General features: G+C 36.4%; 1 protein-coding gene across 5 annotated transcripts in view; it reads right to left on the minus strand.

Annotated features, from left to right (window-relative positions):
- Positions 1-26,883, minus strand: part of MACROD2 (mono-ADP ribosylhydrolase 2) — a 2,124,972-nt gene that overhangs the window by 2,014,269 nt on the left and 83,820 nt on the right. For all 5 annotated transcript variants that reach the window (XM_037985372.2, XM_007960545.3, XM_073008401.1 and 2 more), the window contains exon 3: positions 24,080-24,187. In XM_037985372.2, coding sequence (XP_037841300.1) covers positions 24,080-24,187 — 108 coding nt within the window. The remainder of the gene's footprint in view (positions 1-24,079; positions 24,188-26,883) is intronic.

Consider the following 26,883-nt stretch of genomic DNA (forward strand, 5'->3'; position numbering starts at 1 on the left):
GTGTGTCTTTATAGGTGAAATATGCTTCTTGTAGTCAACAGACAATGGGTCTAGCTTTTTTTTATCCACCTAGCCACTTTATGTCTTTTGATTGGAGACTTAAGTCCATTTACATTCAATGTCATTATTGATAAGTAAGGATTTACTCCTGCCATTTTGTTATTTGTTTTCTGGTTGCTTTGTGATCTCTTCCTTCTTTCCTCCCTTCCTGTCTTCCTTTTAATGAAAGTGATTTTATCTGATAGCATGATTTAATTTCCTGCTTTTTATTTTTTTGTGTATCCATTGTATGTTTTTCAATTTGAAGTTCCCATGAGGCATGCAAACATTATCTTACAACCCATTATTTTAAACTGATGACAACACTGATCGCATAAAAAAGAAAAAAATAACTACTGTGTGCCTTAACTTCGTCCCCCTGCTTTTTAACTTTTTGTTGTTTCTCTTTGTGTCTTATTGTACTGTCTACATCTTGAAAAGCTGTTGTACTTATTTTTGATTGGTTCATTTAGTCTTTGCACTTGAGTAGTTTATACACAATTACAGTGTTATAATATTCCGTTTTTCTGTGTGCTATTACCAGTGAGTTTTGTACCTTCAGATAATTTATTATTGCTATTAATGTTCTTTCATTTCAGATTAAAGAATTCCCATTAGGATTTCTTGTAGGTCAATTCTGGTGTTGATGAAATCCCTCTTTCTCTGGGAAGGTCTTTATTTCTCCTTCATGCTTAAAGGATATTTTTGCCAGATATAATATTCTAGGGCAAATGGGTTTTTTCCATCAGCATTTTAAATATGTCATGCCATTCTCTCCTGGCATGTAGGGTTTCCACTGAAAGATGTGCTGCCAGATGTATTGGAGTGCCATTTTATGTTATATGTTTCCTTTCTCTTTCTGCTTTTAGGACCCTTTCCCTATCTTTGACCTTTGGGAAGTTTGGTTATTAAATGCCTTGAGGTAGTCTTTTTTGGGTTATATCTGCTTGATGTTCTATAACCTTCTTGTACTGAAATATTGATATCTTTCTCTAGGTTTGGGGAGTTCTCTGATATTGTTCCTTTGAATACACTTTCTACCCCCTCTCTTTCTCTATCTCCTCTTTATGGCCAATACTCTTAGATTTGCCCTTTTGAGGCTGTTTTCTACATCATGTAGGCATGCTTCATTCTTTTTATACTTTTTTCTTTTGTTTCTTTTGACTGTGTATTTTAATAGCCTGTCTTTGAGCTCACTAATTCTTTCTTCTGCTGGATCAATTCTGCTATTAAGAAGAGACTCAGATGAATTTTTCAATATGTTGCTTGCATTTTTCAACTCTAGAATTTCTACTGGATTCTTTTTAATAATTTCAATCTCTTCGTTAAATTTCTCCAATAGAATTTCGAATTCCTTCTCTGTGTTATCTTGAATTTGAGTTTCCTCAACACAGCTATTTTGATTTCTCTGTCTGAAAGGTCACATATCTCTGTTTCTCCAGGATTGGTCCCTACTGCCTTATTTAAGTTCACTGGGTGAGGTCATTTTTTCCTGGATGCTCTTAATGCTTGTAGATGTTTACTGGTGTCTGGGCACTAAAGAATTAGATATATATTGTAGTCTTCGCAGTATGGGCTTGTTCGTGCCCATCCTTCTTGGGAAGACTTTCCAGGTATTCAAAGGGACTTAGGCCCCAAGCCCAAAAACACTGTGGTTCTTGCAGACTCACAAAGGTACCACCTTGGTGGTCTTGGATAAGATCTGGAAGAATTGTCTGGATTACTAGGCATAGACTCTTGTTATTTTCCCTTACTTTCTCCCAAACAAACTGAGTCGGTTTCCCTATGCTGAGCCACCTTGAACTGGGGATTTAGGGACACACACATCCTTGTGACCACCACCACTGGGACAATGCAGGTTCAGACCTGAAGCCAGCACAACACTGGGTCCTGCCCAAGGCCCACTGTAACCACTACCTGGCTACCACCTATGTTCATTCAAGGCCCTAGTACTCTACAATCAGCAGGTGGCAAAGCCAGCCAAATTTCTGCCCCTCCCTTCAGGGCAATGAGTTCCCCCAGGCCCTAGATGAGTTCAGGAATGCTCACTGGGATCCAAGGACTGGAGTCAAAAACCTTGATTTATATGATGTTCTATTCTACCATGGCTAAGCTGGCACTCAAACCACAAGATAAAGTCCTTCCTTCTCTTCTTTCCCCTTTCCAAAGGCAGAGGAGACTCTCCCTGTGGCCACTACCACCACCAGTCCATAGGGGGTTCTGTCAGGCTACCACCAATGTTCACTTAAAACCCAAGGGCTCTTCAGTCAGTTTGTGGTGAATGCTACCAGACCTAGGACTCATCCTTCAGGGCAGTGGATTCCCCACTGGCACAGGGCAGTTCCATAAATGCTGTCCAAGAACCTGCTTGGTACTGTACCCCACTGTGGCCCCTCTGTTTTTCTCAAACAGAAGGAGTGTTTCACCATAGCCACCACTGCTGGAAATGTTCTGGATAACGCCTGAAGCCAGCACATCTCAGAGCCCAACGTCCATGGTATGCGATCTAGTATCACTGTTGGTTATTCAGGGCCCAAGGTCTCTTTAGTCAACAGGTGATGAATCCTGCCAGAACTGAGTCCCTTCCTTCAAGGCAGCAGGTTCTCTTTTGGCCGGTTAGGGCCAGAAAGGGGGCCTCACAACTCTGCCCAGTGCCCTATCCTACTGTGGCTGAGCTGGTATCCAAGATGCAAGGCAAAGTCCTCTTCACTCCTTGCTCTCCTCTCCTCAAGTAGAAAGTAGGAGTCACTTTTGTTGCTGCAAACTGCACTCTCTGGGGTTGGAAGAGGGATGGTGAACTCCCTTAGCTGCCCCATCTGGTGTCTCTCTAGGCCACATGCCACCCTAGTTCACTGGCTCCAAGCCCAGACTTGCACTAGGAGTGGAATAGGAATTGCAGTCGTTGTGTCCTAGACTGCCTCTTGAGTTTACCTAGGACCCCAAAGCACTTTGGCCCTCAGTGGGAAGGTATGCTAAGAAGCTCAAATTCTGAACACTGGGATGGGCAATTCCCCTCTGACTAGGTCTGGTCCAAATGCTCCTTCCATGCACAGGTACTGGCTGAGCCCAGCATAGCTGTGATCACCACTGTGACAAGGCAGCGCTGAGTTTACTGAGTCACCCAGGCACTGTGCTCTCCCTCCTCCAAATTCAGACTCTCTGTGCCACAGAGTCAATGCTGGGGAACGGGGCTGGGGTGGCATTGGTGATTCAAGACCATCTTTCCTACCCTTGTCAGTACATCTTTCAGCAATATGAAGTTAAAATCAGGTACTATGATTCTGCCTCTCATTTTTGGTTCTAGTGATGGTGCTTTTTTGTGTAGTTGTTAAAATTTGGTATTCCTACAGGAGAGACAAATGCTGTGGGCTTCTATTCAGCCTTCCTCCTTAGTATTATTTAAATAAAAATTTAAAAAAGCAAAAGTGCATAGAATATTCCAAATAAGGTTGCACATGGGTATTAGCTAGCCCCTAGGCCTCATGAATTATCAGTTAGTATAGTTATACAGCTCAGCTTATATTTAAACTATAATTGACCTCTGACAAGCCATGCAATTACAAGAACTGAACTATGGCAGAGGGTATTTATATTCATTGTTAACCACAGGTAGAATAAGAATTCACCTCCCTATGACCCTCATACTAATATAAACGCTGCTGTTTACTTTCCCAGAAACTGGTTCTCTCTTCTACAGTGTCAGTTTAATTGGCTCAGTCCAAATGCAAAGCAGCATGTGAGGGCTTAGTCCATCTTCTGAAGCTGGGGATGCAAAGGGAGAAGTGCTCTGGCTTATATGTCACCAATGGATCCCCACTCTCATCTTAGCCCTGGGAGAGAGAAACTTGAGATCTTCTTGCCTGAGGGAAAACCTCAAAGTTCCAGAAAAACTATCCGGAGTGAACTCCAAGAACCAAAGCCATAGCCATAAGACATCCCCAGTGCCAAGTGCTGTGCTACATGGTAGGTACTATGCTGAAAGTTAAATAAACCGTTCCTCTCTCACTCTGAGGAACTTCAGCAATCATCTGTATTCCCCACCATCTTAAATTTCAGGAGGAGAAGCAGTGACATTGAACTTGAGCTATCTGAGTTTCTTAGCTGAGAAACATTCAGCATGTGTTGCTCCTCATGTCCCACCCCAACACCAATGCCTCTTGGCTACCCACCACCAAGTTACTTTGCACCCTATCGGTGCCAATAAAATTTTATAGGTAAGATCCTGCTTTCTATTACAGAAGGTAATACCAAAAGGTATGCTCCCTATCTTCAAAGAAATGGAAATTAAAACAACATTGAAGTATAATTCAAATGCAAAGCGTAAAAAATTTCATCAAACTTAATATTGATGATCTTTAGGGAAATATATACCCTTACACCTTGAGATATAAATTAATTTAACCTTTCCATACAGCTATTTGGTTATGTATGTGTGTGTACGTGTGTGTGCGTGTAGATATAAGATATACGTGTATGTGTGTGTGTGTGTCTGTGTGTATCTGAAAAGAAGTTTTAAAACTTTCATGCTTCCATAATTTCACTTGAAGGGAATGTCTTCCAAGAGAATAATCAAAGATTTCTATGAAGATTTATGTGCTAGGATGTTTGTCGCTGCCTGTTTATAACAGTAAAAAACTTAAAATAATTTAAATTTCCAATAATGAAGGGATGATTAAATAAATTAAAATTCATGTATATGATTGAATATCATGTAGCTATTTAAAATTACATATAAAAAGTATTGTATTTATAAACAAAAAAGCAGTGATCAAATTTTAAAATGTACTGTTGCACCAGTTTTGTAAAAAAACAAAATACATCTATGCAATGAAAATAAAATAACCAGAAGCATAAACACTGACCTTTAACAAACAATGATATATATATTTACAAATATTAGAGATGAAGTTCTGTTATTCTATTTTACATTCTTCCTAGCTTAAGTATTCATGTGTATTCCTTTTATAATCAGACTGAAAAAAAAAATTGTTCTCTTTTTTAAAAAAATCCAGTTGACCAGTATGTATAACAAACAAAATATAAGTTTCCCTAAGTGCACTGAAGAATTCTCAAAGAGAGAAGACAATCTTTAAAAACATGGAACAAATGCCTAAGCAGCTGCTGCCACTTTTCCTTGCATATTTTAGTCCCTCTCAAAGACTAAAAGAAAGCCTCTGGAAGACTTTGTTACTATTTAACTTCAGAAGAGATTCCTTTAAAAATAGGGATAGCAGGGCTCAAAGTAGGAAGAGAAAAAAATAACTCAGAAGGGAATTTCTTGGCAACCATCCATGTCCCTGACAATTATTTTCTCTTGAGAATTATATTCTAATTCCTTGGAGGATTTAATGTTTAGTTTGACTGCACAAATTCCTTCAGAAAAAAAAATATATAGATTAGAAAACAAAGTGATAAGTCAGATTACAGAAAAAGACACTGGGATGCAGAGCTAAATAACAACAAAAAATGACAATTTAGCACATTACAAAGGCTCGTGTTCATTTATTCTTTCCCTCCATCCTCATAGAAATGCTGTTTTCCGTCTATCCCCACACTATTTTTAAAAAGACACTGAGCTCCTAATAACTAGAAGCTCAAACGTGAAGCTATAACCAGTGTAGAGTCCACTTCAAAAAAAAAAAGTTCTTCCCCATCTTATAGCCCTATCCCCATCCTATATCCTATATCCCCAAATATTCCCATCGCCATCCCATATCCCCATATATCCCCATATATCATATATCCCCATCCCCATCCTATATCATATATTCCCATCCCCATCACCTACTCAAACATATCCCACAGATTGACTAAATGACAGTTATCAACAGTGGTGATTTGGACAATTTCCAGCAAGTTATGGCATAGCAGAGGAGGGAAAACAAAAGAAGGGAATGATGTGCAGTCATTTTTTTCCCTTTGCCTAAGTTTGAATGGACATTGGGTTGGATCTGCAGAGAGAGGCAGGAGGTGGTTTCTGAACATTATTGTGTCTATGCTAAGAACTATTGCTCCCCCAAACTTCAACAATATCATTCCATAAGTAGTTTGCAGCCAGCTATTGTTTATTTAGGTGGTTATCCCAAATTAAGAAGTCTGAAATTTCAGTAACTTTATAATTAACAGTTTTAATAATGAATTTCTCAACAGGCTCTTGAGTCCCACTGAGTTCTGCAGAAGCAATGAAAAGTACTCATTTAAGGCCAGCTGCAGTCACTCACGCCTGTAATCCCAGCACTTTGGGAGGCTGAGGTGGGCGGATCACGAGGTCAGGAGATGGAGACCATCCTGGCTAACAGGGTGAAACCCCATCTCTACTAATACAAAAATTATCCAGGCATAGTGGCACACACCTGTAATCCCAGCTACTCAGGAGGCTGAGGGAGGAGAATCACTTGAACCCAGGAGGCAGAGGTTGCAGTGAGCCGAGATCATGCCACTGCACACTCCAGCCTGGATGACAGAGTGAGACTCCGTCTTCAAAAAAAAAAAAAAAAAAAAAGCTCATTAAAAGACATCCACATTATTTTAAAGAAAAAAAAGCAGTATGAAAAAGTATGAACTTAAGTGCTCAGTCAACAAGAAGAAAAAAACGCAAAAGGTTTAAATAAATCATGCAGAGAAATTGATGTTTTGTCTATTTGCTTAAAAACTCAAAATAACATGGAATAAATGCCGAAGCAGCTATTGCCACTTCCCTCACATTTTTTTTCTTTTAGTCTCTCTTAAAGACTAAAAGAAAGCTCCTGGAAGACTATGTTACTACAATATTTAACTCCAGGAAATAGAGCCTTAAAAGCAGAGACACCAGTGTCAAAAATAGATGAGGTGGGTTTTTCTGTTTAAGTTTTATTTTGTCTTTGCTTATAAACACAAAATAACCATTTCATTGTGATTAATACTTTGACTTTATTTCAACTTTCCGCACAGGCATACTCTCTAATAAGGACCTAACTGCTTTTTCAATTGGAAGCTTAGGTTTCCTTACAATTAGCTAAATTTAAAAGGAAATTGACAACAAAAGTCCCAATCTATCAACTCTAAACTTACATATTTATACTTTTATATTTATTAAGATAACTCTTCGACCATAATTTCCACTAGGTTGTAAACTCAGGGGCTTAGATTGTATCTGTTTTTCTCATCATTTTATCTCTCATATTTAAAATAATGCCTGTCATGTAGTAGGTACTTAATAAATATTTATTGAATGAATTTCAAAATACTATAGTCATTCCCAATAAAATCAGGAATAATCAAGAATGCCTTATGATAACTAATTTAATATTGTTGCCAATGCAATAAAAAGGGCAGAGAAGCAGTGTGCATACAAATGTATATGCCTAGAAAACCCAAGGGAACCAACTCAGAAGTTTTTATAATTAACTTCAGTAAGGTGGACAAATTATTAAATTGATTATATTACCCAAAGTAATCAGATAAAATAAATTTTAAAAAGACACCATTCATAATACCAAAAAAAGTTTAAACTTTCTAAGATAAAGCAACTGTGTGAGTCTCATATGAAGAAAACTATAAAGTTTTACGGACAAATATCAGGGGGAAAAGATTAAATAAATCTAACAACCAGTCACGGTCCTAGATGGTAGACAATATGGTAAAGATGTCAAAACTCTTGAACTAACTTAAGTTGCCAATCAAAAATCCATGACTATTTTTGGGTTTTCTTTGTGGTGATGCTGTTTTTGTTTTGTGTCTTGATACTGAACCTGATACAATGATTCTAAAATGTATCTGTAGAACAAAAGGACTAGAATAGACAAGAAATGTTTGAAAAGGCAGACAAATGGCAGAGATTGGGGGAGCAGTTACTGCATCCAAAATGAAGTATATATGTGAAAATCACAATAATTTAAAAATTAATACTGCTACCTCACACCTTTCGTAAGCCCAAATTCTAGATGGAGTTTAATGTAAGTCCAGAGAACTATCAAAAAATTAGAGGAGGGGCCGGGCACGGTGGCTCACACCTGTAATCCCAGCACTTTGGGAGGCTGAGGTGGGCAGATCACCTGAGGTCAGGAGTTTGAGACCAGCCTGATCAACATGGAGAAACCCCATCGCTACTAAAAATACAAAATTAGCCAGGCATGTTGGCACACGTCTGTAATCCCAGCTACTCAGGAGGCTGAGGCAGGAGAATTGCTTGAACCCGGGAGGCGGAGGTTGCGGTGAGCCGAGATGGCGCCACTGTACTCCAGCCTGGGCAACAAGAGTGAAACTCCAACTCAAAAAAAAGAAAGGAAAGTAAAGAAAATTAGAGGAAAATATAAGGGACTATCTAAACTTTAGGTTGGGAAAACCATCTTAAATTCAATACCAAAGAAAGAAACAAATAAGAAAAAGACTGAAGATTTTGGTAACATGAATATGTGTAAACGTCTGAAGATAAACTCATACTATAAACACATTAGAAAAGTAAATGTCAAACTCAAAGAAAATGCAGTATTACCAACAAACATGGCAAAGGTTTACTATTGTTAATACATAATAAGGTTTTCCCCAATTAAGAAAAGGTAAATAACCAATAAGAAATCTGGGCAGCAATATGACCATAAAATTTTTTTAAAAATGCAAACAGCCAATAAACATAAAGAATAAAAGCATTCAATATCACTAACAATGAAAGAAATTGGATCGTTAATAACTATCAAATTATTTTGTAATGATATAACCTAGCATTTACAAGAATTTCCACTTACATATCGCTCTTGGGAAAGTATATCATAACATTCTTGTAATGGATCTCAAAATCATTTAAATAAAAATATTATAGCCTTTCATCCAGTAATTCCTTCTGAGTAATATATTTTGAAGAAATAATCAGAGATACTTATAAAGATTTAGGTACAAAGACCATCATTATAGCTTTATTTGAGAAATTAGAAATAACCATTTAAAATCATGTTCTTAACATGTAAGGATACAGAAAATGACTGATCTATATAAGTGAGAAAAAAGCAAGTTACTATATAGCACATATAGTATTACTGCAAAATGTACTATTTATAGCTCTCTCTATACATGCATTTTAAAGATTATAAGGATGTAAAGCAAGTATTAATAGTGGTTATCTCTGGATAGTAAAATTTGACACATTTTACTTCTTTATACTAGTCTATATTTTCTATCAATAAACATGCATCAATGTTATACCTGGAAAAAAATTAGATTATTAATACTATAAGATATTAGATGAATATTATGTATTAATAAGGCATATCTATGATACAAAAGCAAACTATTAATATCAACCTATTTTGAATGTGGCTTTAAGATTATATTGCAGGATTTTAAAATATCTATGTTCAACAAAAGGACAGGCTTTATGGAATATTTCACATATGGAAATAGACTTTAGGAGACATTTTTCCAAAATTACCTTTTATTCCAAATGCAGGTTTGAGAATATCATTCCAAAAACTTTTTTCCCTTTGTCTTCCCATATGATGAAGGGTTAATAGTAATAGTAATAATAACAGTAGTAGTACTTTTATAATACAATGGTTTATTTTTTCCTAAGTTTTGCCATCTATGGGAGAAAAATTAATACATTTATATTTTCATGAACTCAATAGGAACTACATAAAACAACCCCATCTTCTTATCCTTGGCCATATGACAATAACATTTACATTTTTTATTTCTTCACTTACAAAGGCTGGCTTAACATGGATTGTTAGCTACAAACTGCTATCAAATTTGATTTATCATGGTATATCTTACAAATTAATGAAAATATTACCAGTTGATCTAATTTATGCACTATTTTTAAAAACACAGAAAATAAGTGTTGACAAGGATATAGAGTAATAAGAAGTCTCATACACTGCTACTGGAAGTATAAAGTGAAAACCATACAACAGTGTCTACTAAACCACACAACAGTGTCTACTAAGGTTAAATATGCATATATCCTATGATTTTACAGTTAATATCCCAGATATAGACCCAACACAAATATATAGCTATGTATTTACAAAAATAGCACACAAAAATGTGTTACCATGTTCACTGCAGTAGTAAAACACCCAGACTAGAAACTACTTAAAAGCTCATCAACAGTAGATAGGATATATAAGTTGTGACATATTTATACAATGAAATATTACATAACAATCATAACAAATGATCTACATCTATAACCAACGGTATGTATCAATGTTGCAAGCATAATGGTGAACAAAAACAGCCAAACACTAAAGAATATATATAGGTCAATTTACCTAAAATACAAAAACAGGCAAAAGTAATCCACATTACTAGAAGTCAAGATAGTAAATACACTTTACTATATTCATTACCAGGGATGCCAAGAGAGTTTCTGGGGTACTGGTAACATTCTGCTGCTTTTTTTTTTTTTTTTTTTGCTTTTGCCTTTTTTTTTTTTCTTTTTCTTTTTTGAGATGGAGTGTCACTCTGTCACCCAGGCTGGAGTGCACTGGCATGATCTTGACTCACTGCAACCTGCGCCTCCTGGGTTCAAGTGATTCTCCTGCCTCAGCCTTCTGAGTAGCTGGGATTACAGGCACGCGCCACCATGCCTGGCTAATTTTTGTATTTTTAGTAGAGATGGGGTTTCACCATGTTGGTCAGGCTGGTCTTGACCTCCTGACCCCGTGATCCGCCTGCCTCGGAGTGTTGAGATTACAGGCGTGAGCACCTGGCCACATTCTGCTTATTTATCTGGATGCTGTTACACAGGTGTGACAGTTTGTCAAAATTTATTAAGCTATATATTTCTATGTGTGTGTTTGGATCTATGACTGCTCAACAGAAAGTTAAGAGAAAAAATATATAATACAAAAACTTTGTGAAAAGTCAAAAAACTTTGATGCTTTGCTAGTAGAGATGAAATTTCAAATTGAATCAAGTAGTTGCTGTAAATTCTGTCCTAAAATATTTCAGAGAGTAAATTAACCTTATTTCCCCAATAACTTAAATTCTAACTTCAAATATGCCTTATTTCATTTCAGTTTTACAGAACAAATACATAAAAATAACATTTATTTTAAGCAAGTAGAGGTGAATAAAACATTTCTAATAAGTACAATTTCTTTCCCCCTGTGCAGTCCTAATATGTTATTTACCTATCTAAAAATTCATATATTCTACATCAATTATTCTTAATCAAATTATGCTCAGCTATTAAATGGTTATCTATATAATTTTATGACATCATCTCAATTTTTGACACAAGTATGACATTCACAAGTAATATAGTAAAAACACATTGTTAACGTACACTAAAACCATTCTTTTCCTTGGTCAATGGTTCATACAAATTACAAGAATGTCATAGAAACTTGACTTTTATTATAAAACTTCAGAATTGAACAACTTTTCCTAAATGTAATTCAAGTAAATACTGTCACAGCTAAAGCTGAAGGACACAGAATAAACCCTGTTAGTTGGCCTTACATATATCTTTGCACAGGACTTGAAAAACACCCATAATTACCTTGTAACATTCATATAAAAATTTTTTCCAATATTAAAACTAAGCAGTATAATTCTGCTACCATTTACTGATGTGTCCATACATAAGGCACTGTGTGAAGTACTTTGTATCTCTTTAGATGGCCATCATTTCTTTAGATTTTCACAACAGCCCTGTGAAATAGGCCCTACCACAGGTTGAACATCCCTAGTCCAAAAATCCACTATCTGCAATGCTCTAATATCCGAAAGCTTTTAAGTGCCAGTATGACACCACGAGTGGAAAATTTGACACCTGACATCTTTGCTTTCTGACAGTTTAACATACACAGACTTTGTTTACTGTACAAAACTATTCTAAAATATTGTATAAAAATTACCTTCAGGCTACGTGTATAAGGTGCATATGAACACAAATTAATTTCATGTTTAGACTTGGGTCCCATCCCCAAGATTTCTCATTATGTATATGCAAATATTCCAAAATCAAAAAAAAACCTGAAACACTTCTAGCATTTTGGATAAGAAATATTCAACCTATATTATCTCCATTTTGCTGATGAGAAAACTGAGATTCAGAAAGGTTAAATAAGTTGTCAGAGTTACTTGGCCAGGAAGTTGAATAGGCATACTTAAAATAATGATTGATCTGACTCCAAGTCCTCTATAATTAATCACAATGTAAAATATGTCTCTCCTTGTAGTATGGGGTAGGAAGAGCTAAAATAAACAAATCAACTTTCTTCACTTTCCATTTTTAAAAATTACTTTTCTGACAAACTGAATTAATTTTTGGCTACAACCAACTGATTACAGTCAGAAAGTTATCATCACTTTTTTATAACACAGCCTGCAATCTATCTTCTCCAAAATATTTTTCTGTGATTGTGGCACAGAACAAGTAAAATTGTCTCTAATGACATACTGAACCATAAATCAGATGGATGTATTTACCCCCAAGCTCTAGCAAAGACCAAAGCTCTTTGACCAATGGGTTTGGTATAAGATTATACAAGGACCTAGTCACTGTAAACAGATAATCCTACATGCAGCTACATTAAGATGGAGGGCCTGTTTGATGAACCCTTAAATTACAGTAAATACCTACTACCCATAATATTAGTAGTGCTTTAGGAAATAAAGGAAATATTGGGCTGTTCTAAGTGTGGGATGAAGCCTGCAGTGAAGACAGAGAAGACAGTAATGGCAAGAAATAAGGAGGCAACTGTGGCCATCAGAAATTTACTAGACCCATATTACAGAGAAAGAAGGGATCATGAAAATGTAAGCGTCCTCAAAACAAATCCTCAGAAATCTGGGAAAGGCACTAAACTTCCCATGGGCAAAGTTTGTGTGTAAATGTCAAGAAAGGAGAAAGACAGGAGGCCAAAGATTAGTAGATGCATCTGTTATCCTCTCTCAAAACACAATTTAGGACATGCAATGTTAAGATAAGGGACCAAGTATGTTCTTAGCTCTATGGCTCAAACAACAAGGTAAGGAAGTAATAAAATCCCTGACCATATGGCATATATGCAAAGAGTGTTTTTAAAAGTAGCCAGCTGCAGTGGCTCACACCTGCAATCCTTTTTGGAGGCCAAGACGGGCGGATCACTTGAGGTCAGGAGTTTGAGACCAGTGTGGCCAACATGGCAAAACACCATCTCTACTAAAAATACAAAAAAGTTAGCCAGGTGTGGTACCACCCACCTGTAAGCCCAGCTACTCAGGAAGCTGAGGCATGAGAATCACTTGAACTGGGGAGGAGAATGTTGTGGTGAGCGGAGATTGTGCCACTGCACTCCAGCCTGGGTGACAGAGCAAGACTCTGTCTCAAGCAAGCAAACAAAAAAAAAGTAAACTAACTTATATATAGGGCCTGAAAATTAATTCTCACTCAAAATTACAATTTATTCATCACAGGAATGAGATTAAAACAAATAATTTACTAACTCTCTTTGCATCCACAGATTACTTGATACATACTTTATACACAATGAACTGTACCTATTTGCTTCCTGGTCTATCCCTTCTATTAGACAGAATCCATCTGTACATGGAGAAAAAAAAAATCCACTCTCAGTCCAAAAGTGTGCCAATATAATTTACTAGGACCCACAGACATTTTTAACTTTAATTCATCCTTTTATTTGTACCTATCTAGACCTGATTGTAAATACGTTCTCTCCTACATACTAGTAAATTAAACACTTTGAAAAAATTTGAAGAGGAGTGATCTTATCGTTTACTATTCCTGCACAGTGAGCAAGGTAACATTTTTCTTTTGCATTTAAAGTATTTGGATATAATCCTTCCAAAGTTACAATGAACTGTCAAAGGGAGGTCAACTACACTTCAGTAGGCCACGTTTCCAGACCTGCTCAGACTGCCAGATAGCACTTCACTAACTGACCTATAGTCAATTCAAACAAGATATGGTTGTTAAATTCCTAGAGAAGGACTAAAAGATGAGGTATTATTTAATAGAGATGATAATTACCACATAGTTTTAATAAAAACTCCTGATATCACATATTGGTTGATAGTGTTCCAAGGGCCAAAAGGTCAACTAAGGAATTATCTATATTTAATACAGATAGATGGCTTAGGATAGTATCATAGTTTCTGTGTGAAAGAATTCAACAGGAAAGATGCTGGGAACACAAGCCCTGGATCTACTTACTGGCTGTATAACCAGAGGTGAATCACTTAACCTCTCCGTGGCGATGTTTCTTCATCTGTTAATTTTGCCTCTTAGGTTATCATAACAATTTAGCACATTTAGCTGTCAACACCTCTTACCACTCATATCAATAAAATTAATATGCCAACTTAATCTATGTGTATACTCCCAGTCTCTCACTTGAGTCCCACATTTCCTATCCTCTACAGTTGCATTTCTCGCACTAGTATCTGAAGATCTTGGGGATCTTCAAGTTTCCCACAATTTTTTTTTTAATTTTGTAATTTCATTTTGGTAAAAATCTTATAAAGCCCTTATAAGCAAATGTATCCAAATCATTTCAGTGGCCTTCATAAGTGAACTAATATTAGATTATGTGCTATGCTAGCAGAAGTGTATGAAGCTATGGAACCCATAGTCCTGACACTCATTCAAGATTGGAAGGCTGAATGAGGGGAATCCAGGCTTTCAGTAGGAGATGAAACATCATCTGGCATGCTGAAAGACTGAGGCAGGAACTGCTAGGAAGAGAAATTCTTTAGAGAAGTAATATTTTAGGTAGAGGCAGCAGCTTGTGCAAAGCCCAAGAGGAAAAGGGGGAAAGAGAAAGTGGGTGGGAGGGAGAAAGGAGAAAAACGGTGGGGGATGGAAAAAAATTGCAGGTCAGTGGCAAGAGATTGGTGGACTGGAGACTGGCATGGCAGGGATATTGAGGCAAGTCTTGTTTGACATGCTGAGTTTGCCCTCAATCTTACGGGCCATGGGGAGCAACTAAAGGTGGCTGTACAGAGAAGTAATGTAAGAAAGATCATTTTGTCTGCATCTGGAGAGTAGGTGAGGTTGCAAGTAAAGCATTCAGGAGTCTATTGCAATAGTCTAGGTAAGAAATAATGTGATTTAAATGAAGGTTATGGCTGTATAGCTAAGGAGAGGAGACTACCAAATGTGTCACTGAAGCTAAAGGAAAATTAACATTCAAGGATGAAGTAGTCAACAGTATTGTATACTATAGAGAGATCCAGGAAAATAAGGACCAAAAAAGGGCCCATTACTTCAAGAAAAAGAGGTTATAGTGACATTGGTGGGAACAGTTTTAGTGAAAACAGTTTAGCACAAGCCAGATTAGCAGTGTCTTGATATGTCATCTGTACAAATTGAAAATTCAAGAAAGTTGTTGAAAGAACAAATACACTTTGATTCTATTTGTCTGCTCTAATCCAGTCACACTAGACTTAAGCTCTTTGAGGTTACTCCAAATCAAACTGCATTCAAACCATAATCATCCAAGAATCATCCCACCATTAAAGAGGGCAGAGTCAGAAGAAGCAACAGCTACAATTATGAGCTAGGAGGGGAAAAATCAGACTTACTTCAGCGATGTACTTATTACAAAGTCAAAGAGTTTCATTTCTGCTTCCAGTCTCCCCCTCAAACATAATCCTTCCCCAATTTATCCTTCACACTGCAGTCAAAGGGATCTCTCTAACACATATCCTCCCTAAAAATTTCCTCAAAAACTCCCCATCTTCTAAAAGATAAAAAAATAATAATAATAACAATAATAAAAACTCAGCCCTGAAACTGACATACAAAGCACTTCATGATCTGGCCTCTGCCTGTATTTGCTCCAAGCACACTCAGCCACATGTGGTTTCCTAAATGCAAAATACACTCACCTGCTTTCTTGAGTTGTTTGCTTTTCTGTATTTGCCCATGGCACCTTGGACGTGGCTCTAATAAACACTTTATCATGCTGTATAGCAATTGTTTACTTACTTGTCTTTACCTCCACTGTTCAACCTAGTTCTTAACTCATAATAAGCACTCAATACATTTTCCTGGGGGTTTTGGGGCGTTTGTTTGTTTGTTTTTGAGGTTTTTTTGTCAAATGAATGTTTCTTACTCCTCTATGTAGGCAGCATTTGAATATCTGTTTGTTTAACCCTAAAGAGCTAAGAATATGTACCAAAATGTTTTCAAGCATCCCCATGAGGTAACTGATTTAAAAGCGTGACTCTTACTCGTAGTAAATACTGAATTTTTTTCTACAAAAATACTGTTTTGTGAGGCAGAATCTGAATGTCACATACAGACAATCTAGTTCTGAAAACACCTCTTTTTTGTACAGACAGTTGTACTTTATTTAAAACAGAATCAAAGCAAAGGCCAGGTGACGTGGCTCACACCTATAATCCCAGTACTTTGGGAGGTCTAGATAGGAGAATAGCTTGAAGCTAGGAGTTCAAGACCACCCTAGGAAACACAGCAGGACTCTGTCTCTACAAAAAAAAAAAAAAAAAAAAAAAAAAAGAAAAATTAATTAGCCAGGCATGGTGTCACGTGCTTGTAGTCCTAGCACTTGGGAGGCTGAGGCAGGAAGATCGCTGAGCTCAGAAGCTCAAGCCTGCATTGAGCTATGATTATGCCACTGCATTCCAGCCTGAGTGACAGAGTGAGACTCCTGTCTTTAAAAAATAAGGTAAAAGAGAGTCAAACTTAAAGGACATACAGATAAGTGTCAATTATACATTAGTAACTAGACAAATCCATATAAAAATACGTGGAATTTTGAAAACTGCTCACGAAGAAAGCAGCTGCTCTAGCTTGAGCACCAGTGCTTTTCAGGGGAAAACTGGCTCTGCATAATGGAAAATCTGAATGCTAATAAAAACAGAAGATATCCTCCATTTCCTCTACTAACCTGAGTTCTCTCAGAAAAGATAGCAGTAGTATGAAATCCATTCAGTAGCCATACAAAAATAAATACCATAGCTAAAATATGCCAAGTACATATTTTGTGCAAGAACTGTGCTATGTATTTTTCACACATTACTTACAACATCTGTCTGATCTTAATTACTAGTATTATCCCTATTTATAGATTCAAAAAGTGAGGATTAAAGGGTTGAATAATTTGTCCAATCAAGCTGATGTCAGCAGGGCAATTTATAATTAGTACTATGAGCATAACACCAACAAGCTTTTCAAGAGTCTAGAAAAAGATAATGTAGGTTTCCAAAATATGAAAAGTACAAAATCAAAATTAATGTTTACCTAAATATCTATAAAACATGCCACTATATTAACTAATTAACTATCATCCAACCCTTAAGTATGGACTGTGTTGGATGTGGACTGTAGTATATTTCAGTATATATCAATATGATTTAGGGTGGGCCCTTAAAAAATAAAAATGCCCAAACTTCACAAACATCACTGAGACCCATTACAAAATGGCACAAGATATGAACTGATATACAGGTGGCAAATAAGCATATGGAGAGGTGTTTGACATCATTAACCTTTAGGGAAACACAATTAAAACCATGATGATGCTGATTCAAACAGCAGAGAAAAAAAATTAAAAATAAAAAATAAATATTAAAAACATGATTAGCTATTAATACATACCTATTACAACAGCTAAAATAAGAAATAATTACACCACCAAATACTGGCAAGGATGTAGAAAAACTGAACCTCTCACACATTGCTGGTAAGAATGTAAAATTGTACAGCTACTATGAAAAACAGTTTAGCAGTTTCTTATAAAACTAAACATGTACTTACATGTAACCTAGTAATCACATTCTTGGATGTCTATCCCAGAGAAACAAAAATGCATGGTCATATAAAAACATGTACATAAATGTTCATAAAAACTTTATTGGTAACAGCAAAATACTGAAAAGATTCCAAATGTCCCTCAATGGGTGAATGGTTGAACAAACTCTGGTACATCTATGCAATGAACTACTACTCAACAATAAAAAGGAATGCACAATTATTGAATTGATAAATATATAAATTCATTAATTCATTAATACAATCTGAATGGCCCTCAGGGCATTATGTTTAGTGAAAAAAGGCAACCTTAAAAGATTACATGCTGTATAATTCCATTTATATGACTATTATTATTATTATTAATATTATTTTGATTGACCAATCATTGTATATGTTTATGGGGTACAATGTGATGTTTTGATATATGTATACACAATGTGGATGATTAAGCCAAACTAATTAACACATCCATCACCTCACTTGTCTATCATTTTTTATGGTGAGACATTTGAAATTTACTTCCTTAGTTATTTTGAAATATATAATACATTATTATTTATTACAGACACCCTGCTATGAGATAAATCTCAAAACCTATTCCTCCTGTGTATCTAAAACTTTGTAACTTTTGATCAACTCCCCATTCCCTTCCTCCAATCCCCCTCCAGCCTCTGGTAACCATCCTCTCTACTGTAAATGCAATTTCTGTGGCAATGAAAGCAAAACAGACAAATGGGACAGCCTCAAACTAAAAAGCTCCTGCACAGCAAAGGAAACAATTAACAAAGTGAAGAAACAACCCACAAAATGGGAGAAAATATTTGCAAAGAATACTTCTGAAAAAGAGTTAATAGCCAAAATATATAAAGAACTTAAAGAATTCAACAGTAAGAAAACAACCCCATTAAAAATCACGCAAAGGACCTGAACAGACATTTCTCAGAAGACATACAAATGACCAACAAGTACATGAAAAAAATGCTCAGCACCACTAATCATTAGGGAAGCACAAATGGAATCCACAATGAGATATCATTTCACACCTGTTGGAATGGCTTTTGTCATGTTGAAACAGAACAAGTGTTGGTGACGATGCAGAGAAAAGAGAACTCCTGCACACTGTTGGGAACGTACATTAACAGAAGAAAACACCATGGAGGTTCCTCAACAAGCCAAAAATAAAACTGCCATATGATCTGTTGATTCTACTTCCAGGTATCCAAAGCAACTGAAATCAGTATGTCAAAGGGATATCAGTAGTGGCATGTTCACTGCAGCATTATTGATTATGTCTTTTTAGAATTATATTCCATCCTAAAAACGATAAAACGGTAGAGATGGAAAACAGGGAGGGAGGCAGATGGGTGGATATAAACACAAAGGTGGCAGCAAGAGGGGGTTCTTTATTTTTTTTGAGATGGAGTCTTGCTCTGTTGCCCAGGCTAGAGTGCAATGGTGCAATCTCAGCTCATTGCAACCTCCACCTCCTGGGTTCAAGCAATTCTCCTGCCTCAGCCTCCAGATTAGCTGGGATTACAGGCACCTGCCACTGCACCCAGCTAATTTTTGTATTTTTAAAGGAATCGGGGTTTCATCATCTTGGCCAGGCTGGTCTTGAACTCCTGACCTCATGATCCACCCACCTCGACCTCCCAAAATACTGGGATTACAGGCGTGAGCCACCACGCCCGGACAGCATGAGGGAGTTCTTTTATGATAATGGAATAGTTCTGTATCTAGATTGTGGTGGTGGTCGCATGAATGTATGCATTAAATAAAACTACAAAGAACTACACACACATATACACACATTCACATGAATGCAAGTTTAAAAATGGTTAAAACTGAATAAAGTATGTAGTCTAGATAATAGTAATGTAACAGTATCAATTTTTGGTTTTTGACATTGGGTAAACACGGACATAAAAATGGCAACAACACACACTGGGGACTACTAAGGTGGAAGGAAAAGAAGGGGCAAGGGTTGAAAAAGTAACTATTGGGTACTACGCTCATTACCTGGGTGACAAGATCAATCATACTCCAAACTTCAGCATTGTGAATATACCATGTAACGAGTGTACAAGTACTCCCTGAATCTAAAATAAATTATTTTTTAAAATCTGCTTTTGATGTTGTACTATAGCTATATACAAAGCCACCATTGGGAGAAGTTTACAGAGGGTTCATAGGACTCTGTGCTATTTTTGTCTTTTCTATCGTTATTTCAAAATAAAAAGTTTAAATAAAAAATGGCCTTGGTTATGATAACCTGAATTTTGAACCCAGGTCTGCCTAACTCTAAACTTGTGCTACCGCCCTGTGTACTATAATGCTTGCAAAATCTGTTTTATTAAAACATACTAAACATGCATAATTTCCTAGAGAGAAGAATATAATACACAAGAAGTCCATCCTGGGTCACATTTAAAGAGGTTAAGGCAGTTCAAAACACACATTATTAGAAAGAAGTTTAAATCATTTCATTTATAGCAACTAAGACCAGGTGTTCCAATGTACTAATATGGTCATGAAAAGAGCACTTCAGAAGTCTAACAGGAGGTGACGGGGTTGCTTTGGCATAGTGACTAGGGGTACTGTTTTTCACTCCCCTCCCAGTAGAGGCAGTTCTATAGTTTCCTGCCATGTTGCCTTGTTCACCTGAAAAGTTAACAGCTGCTCCACTCCTTCCACACCAGGCAAACAAACTGCACAGCAGAAAGCTGTAAATAGAGCCATTACAGTGTATATTCACTTGGCATCCCTTTTTCATCTACCTGGGATCTTCCTGATGAGACTATCCTTGTGAGATGCAAAACATGGCCAAATTACAATCATCACAGCCAGAGAGGTGAGTTAAAATTACCAAATCATTTTGGGAGTAAGCAAAAGTTGCTGCCTGTCTTCATATAAATTCATCATACCCTTATATATTACGCAGCAGCTATGAAAAGTTATACATTTAGGAAAGAGCAAGATGATATTTAAAAGAACAAAATAGTGATGAGGTAGTTAATGATGTTCTTCTGTTTTGCACCATTTTATTTTATTTCGATAATTACTCCCAAAATATTTTTATTAATTGATCAGATAAAACAAAAAACAGAGCCAATTGGTTCACTGTGTCAAGTTTCCAATGCTGAATGTCCCATTAGTCAGAGATCTACAAATTCAATTCCATATATTAAATAATTCAATTTAACAAATACACAGCATTAAATATGTTTAAGAAGGAGATGACATTGCTTTAGGAGTTGACACAAAAAGAGAAAATGGTACTAATGTGTGGCTTCCATGGGAAGACAGCAAAACCAAGAAAAGACCATTGTTACTCTTATTAAGTGTGTGCTAACATGGCAAAATCAATGTTATCTTAACAACAAGAAGGAGAAAACCTGTGAGAGTGATCTTCAAGTATTTAAAAAGGAAGTAGATATGATCAATTGTACTTCCTCAGGACAGAACTAGGAGTAATGGTTAGAAATTACAAGAACATACAGGAAGGCTGACAGTGTATTTATATACATATGTACATATACACATACATTTTTTAAAATTTAAAAGATATGTGTGTATATTTTTATGTGTCTATATATATTGATGTATATGCCCTAAATTCTACAAATAAATGAGCTTTAACTTTTTTTTTTTTTTGAGATGGAGTCTCACTCTGTCGCCAGGCTGGAGTGCAGTCACATGATCTCGACTCACTGCAACCTCTGCCTCCCAGGTTCAAGCAATTCTCCTGCCTCAGCCTCCCGAGTAGCTGGGACTTACAGGCACACACCACCATGCCGGGCTAATTTTTGAATTTTTGGTAGAGATGGGGTTTCATCATGTTGCCAGGATGGTCTCGATTTCTTGACCTCATGATCCACCTGCCTTGGCCTCCCAAAGTACTGGGATTACAGGCGTGAGCCACTGTACCCGGCAGAGCTTTAATTTTTAAAAATTTAAAAGATCATGTGTATATAGATACATATGTGTGTATATATAAAAGATCATATGTGTGTATATATACATAAAAGATATATATACATAATCTATACATATATCTTTTATGTATATATACACATATATATCTTTTATATATACACACATAGATGTATATATAAAGATATATATACATATATATCTTTTATGTATATTTACACACACACGTGATCTTTTATATATATATAAACACATATGATCTTTTAAATGTTTTAAAATTAAAGTTCATATATTTATAGAATTTAGGGCATATACATTAAATTACTATCTATAGTGATATCTTATTAAAACTACTGGAGAGGACTTCCTGAGACCCTTTCTAAGGGCCTGTCTTCCCACAGAGGCCCCACGGGACAGAGAAAGCATCTTGATACCCAGGACCACAAATGAACAATTCACAGATACTACATATAAGGGAGACCTGTATCCTATGAGGTAACCTGAGGATGAAAGAGTGAGTCATATTGGGTGGCGATTAAATGACCCAGCCTCCTCTCTCAAGAAGACTTTACATTTTAGACAGACAGCAGAAGCAGCAAAGGAGAAAGGAAGTGCAGAAGCATCAGAAGAAGAAAAGGAGAAAACTGAGCCTTGATTACGGCAAAGCAGCTATGGTACAAAGCAACTGACATCCAATCACTTTTTTTTTTTTTTTTTTTTTGAGACAGGGTCTCAATCTGTCACCCAAGCTGGAGTGCAGTGGTATGATCTCAGCTCACTGCAACCTCCACCTCCCAGGTTCAAGCGATTCTCCTGCCTCAGCTTCCCAAGTAGCTGGGACTACAGGCGCTCGCCATCATACCTAGCTAATTTTTGTATTTTTTGGTAGAGATGGGATTCACCATGTTGGCCAGGCTGGTCTTGAATTCCTGACTTCAAGTGATCTACCCACTTCGACCTCCCCAAGTGCTGGGATTACAGGCATGAGTCACCGTGCCCCGCTGTAACTGATACCCAATTCTAAGGGAACAACAAGCAGATCAGTATTCTGAACTTTCTGCTCAATTGCCAGAGCTGTACAATATCCTTGAACAATGTTTCAGTTCTCCATTAGACCCTTCTGTTCGCCTGCCAATGCATTTTCCTACTATCCTGTGTGAATTTATTATCACCACAGGGAACCTGGAGATAACACTGAACTTCACCTGAACTCTGTACTCTTGGAAAGAGTCACAGTCAAGAAATTACCCCTATCCTTTTGTGTTCTGGGAACAGGCTTACTAGATAAAACTGACAGATGACCACCTTGCAGCCAAATGACAAGGCCAGAAACGGACTTTCCAAATTCCCATTCTCTGTCTCATACATCATTAGCCAAACGCTTTTCCCCATTTGCCATTCTGGTTGGTCAATGCCCACCAATGACCCGACCAAACTTTAGTCAGCCTCCTCTCCTTCCTTGAAACCCCTGAACTTTGGTCCACCCTGAAGCAATGGAAGGTGAGCCACCCCTCCTTAACGGCCATTCCCCAGAACCAGCTGACCTCAGGGAAAAACATTCCTGATAACACAATATTCTGCCTCCCGCTATTGGAATCATCCTCCTCCTTTTATTGTAATAGTCTATTTAGATAAAACCTCTCCTTACCTAAGTCCAGATTTGTTTTTAATTGACACTTGCAACCTTCAAACAGCCTAACTTTACAAAACACAAATTAAAACCATTAAATATCCTCTCATTTACAATATTTTTATAGTATCACAGCTATTACATCTTTTTTGATATATAGCCACATAGTAAAATATAACATCTGTTAAATTTTTCCCAGTGTTGAAATAGGAAAATTAACTAGATAATTAATTATTAAAAATAATTAAAATATGCTGGTTAAAATGAAGCATTTCATGATGAAAATGAAAACCGGAACCCAAACAACTTAAGTTTTGAAATCACTGAAATAATTTCTTTATATTTTCACTTTTGGCTTACACAGTTCAATCATTGCCTGACAACCTATTCAAAAGAAGAAAAAAAGCTTGATGAGCTTGTATTTATGTTGGCCAACTATTAATTCAAGCTATGAAAGTAACAATAATATATATACTTGCTAAAATTCCTTCTGAAGAATTTTCTGCAACAATCTGTCACTTCTCCAGTGGTCCAGTATCCTAATCTCAACCTAGCACCTTTCACTGTAGAGGGTGCTGTAGATGCACATTAATTGCTGAACATACAAAAACATAGATCTCCAATGTGTTTAATCAAGAAGAGAAATAGATTAGACATTTATATATCAGAAAGCATTTTTTTCTAAAATACTTACATTCTTAATTATAAAAAATATTTTGAAATAATACTTATATAACAAACACATCACAGAAAAATCTCCTACTCACCAGCATTGACTATAGCATCTACCTCTAGCAATGTGATGTCACCTCTATAGAGAGAAACTTTTTCAGTCAAACTTTTCTTCACCTGGGATGTTTCCTGAGTATTTTCTTCTGTAATAGAAAATGGATATATATCAATAATAATATTATTAATTAATTTAATCAAGATAATTTTTTACTCAAGACTACTACAAGACCCAATATGTGTCATGCTGTACTACAAAAAACAAGTGGAAATAAGAGCATAAGTACAAGGGGTGTGGTTTATTCTCTATTTTGTAATTCTCAAAACAAATACACTATCACATACAAACTGGACATACAATAAAATTTTAGCATGTTATATTGGTCAACAAGAAATTCAATACTTATGGGTAATTTTATCAAAATATCCATTCTAAAATAAAATTACATACCATTACATTCACAAGGAGGTAAGAAAAAGATGTTTTAATCTTTAATGTTAGGTAAGAAGAGCTTACCTAAAAGGCATCCTTGATAAGAATATATATATATATATATTTGAGCAAAAAAAATTTAGGTTCAGGTCTTTGCTCCTTTTTTTTTTTTTTTTTTTTTTTTTTGAGAGGGAATCTCACTCTATCACCCAGGCTGGAGTGCTACAGTGGCATGATCTTGGCTCACTGCAACTCCTGTCTCCTGGGTTCAATAGATTCTCCTGCCTCAGCCCCACCCACCTCTCCCCCACTACCCAAGTAGCTGGAATTACAGGCATGAGCCACCATGCCATGCCCATCTAATTTTTGTATTTTTAGTAGAGACGGGGTTTCACAATGTTGGCCAGGCTGGTCTTGAACTTCTGATCTCAAGTGATCTGCCCACCTCGGCCTCCCAAAGTGCTGGTATTAAAGGCATGAGCCACCATGTCTGGCCAGCTCTTTGGTACTTCTAAGTAACAAACTATTACTCCAGATAGGAAATTTCAAGGAGAATATTTGAATTTGTTAAACTGCTCCTTTCTTATCAAATTGTATTTTACCTTTTGCTCTAGAGGGCGCTACTAGATTTTAAAAAGAAAGCTCTACCCCAACACACAAGAGCCAGCAAGCAGGTATATTTAAAACAAGCCAAAAACATTACATTCTGAAATCTGATTTTTTAAAAATGATTTAGAGCAAGACTATAAACTTGAATTTCCATTTATTTTTAACAAATAGTAATAAGATAAATTAAACCTAGTAAACAAAGCTGTGCAAAATAAATGTTTTAAAATATTTTAAATTGCTATTCATAAAAAGGTTTTTAATACACTTATAGGAAAGCTGATCTGTATTTTTGAATTTATTTATATTAAAGTATGATATGTGTAAATCTTTCATGCAAGGAGATACTGCTATTCACTCACTGAGATACTCTGATTTTTAAAAGTACTTATGATATGTGTAAATTTTTAATGCAAGGAGATACTGCTATTCACTCATTGAGATACTCTCATGAGCATGCAATTTTGAGACATCTGGGGGATTAGAGGTGATAGGTTATGAGTCACCTAAATTGTCTTTGGACCACAATAGTCCCCCCACCAAAAAGAAAATTTGGCCAAGACTAGAAAATAACCTGTGACCATAAAAATGATCCTTTCTCTGTCTATAAAGCATTCCCTTCTTAGCAACCACTTCTCTCCCAGAAGTATTCTAATCAAAATACTCAACTAGTTGTAGTAATAATGAGAAGGAGAATAATGTGGGCAACTTGTATGTTAATGAAGTAGAGAAAAACTTTAGGAAACCTCAAAATATAAAATACTTATACTTGAGTTGACCTCTCAGGGACTCCTACAGTGCTATTTATCTCTGCCAGATAGTGGGTAAGAGCAGACTTTACTACCAGACTGACTCTGTTAAAATCCTAATTCTGCCAATAAACGGCTGGGTGAGTTTGAATAAGTTATTCCCTCCATGTATCAGTTTGTAAACTACTGGCTCCTTCACAGTTAACATGAGTTCATGACACTTAAAATGTTTGCCTCATAGTATGTGATCAACAAACACAATCTTTTTTATTTTTTTTTTTGAGATGGAGTTTTGTTCTTGTTGCCCAGGCTGGAGTGCAATGGCATGGTCTCAGTTCACTGCAACCTCCATTTCCCAGGTTCAAGCGATTCTCGTGCCTCAGCCTCCCAAGTAACTGGGATTAGAGGCACCCGCCACCATGTCCAGCTATTTTTAGCAGAGATGGGGTTTCACCATATTGGCCAGGCTGATCTTGAACTCCTGACTTCAGGTGATCCACCCACCTCAGCCTCCCAAAGTGCTGGGATTACAGGCACGAGCCACCGCGCCCGGCCAACACTACCTTTTTTTTTTTTTTTAACAAAAGTGACAAATACTATTTCAGCATCCATGGACCACAATACTAAGATATTTTTTCAAAATATTTTATTTTAAATAAAATATCAATTTATTTATTATTCCTTATCAGTGAAAGAGACTGTATTTTGTTTGTGCGCTTATCAAATTGTCAACACCTGACCCAATGACAAAGACTCTGAGCCACAAGTCCTTGAGTTCCACATCCAACTAGTTTCTATTGTGATTAACCAAATTATAAACTCTTGATTCTCCATTAATGATTATTAAATGACAGTAAACATTTGGTGGCTTTGTCAGAGACAAATGCATATTTAGACTATTGTGAACCTAGAAATTATAAAGATTCATCACTGAAGATGTTTCAGAACTCTATCAGGCATTAAATTGACAGACTTATAAATGAATGCAGAAAGACCATTTCAACTTGGGAGACAGAGTAAATAGATTTTCTAATTATTCTTTAACTGGTTTTAG

Source organism: Chlorocebus sabaeus, chromosome 2, assembly GCF_047675955.1.
Source record: "Chlorocebus sabaeus isolate Y175 chromosome 2, mChlSab1.0.hap1, whole genome shotgun sequence".
In the NCBI taxonomy this organism is placed as follows: domain Eukaryota; kingdom Metazoa; phylum Chordata; class Mammalia; order Primates; family Cercopithecidae; genus Chlorocebus; species Chlorocebus sabaeus.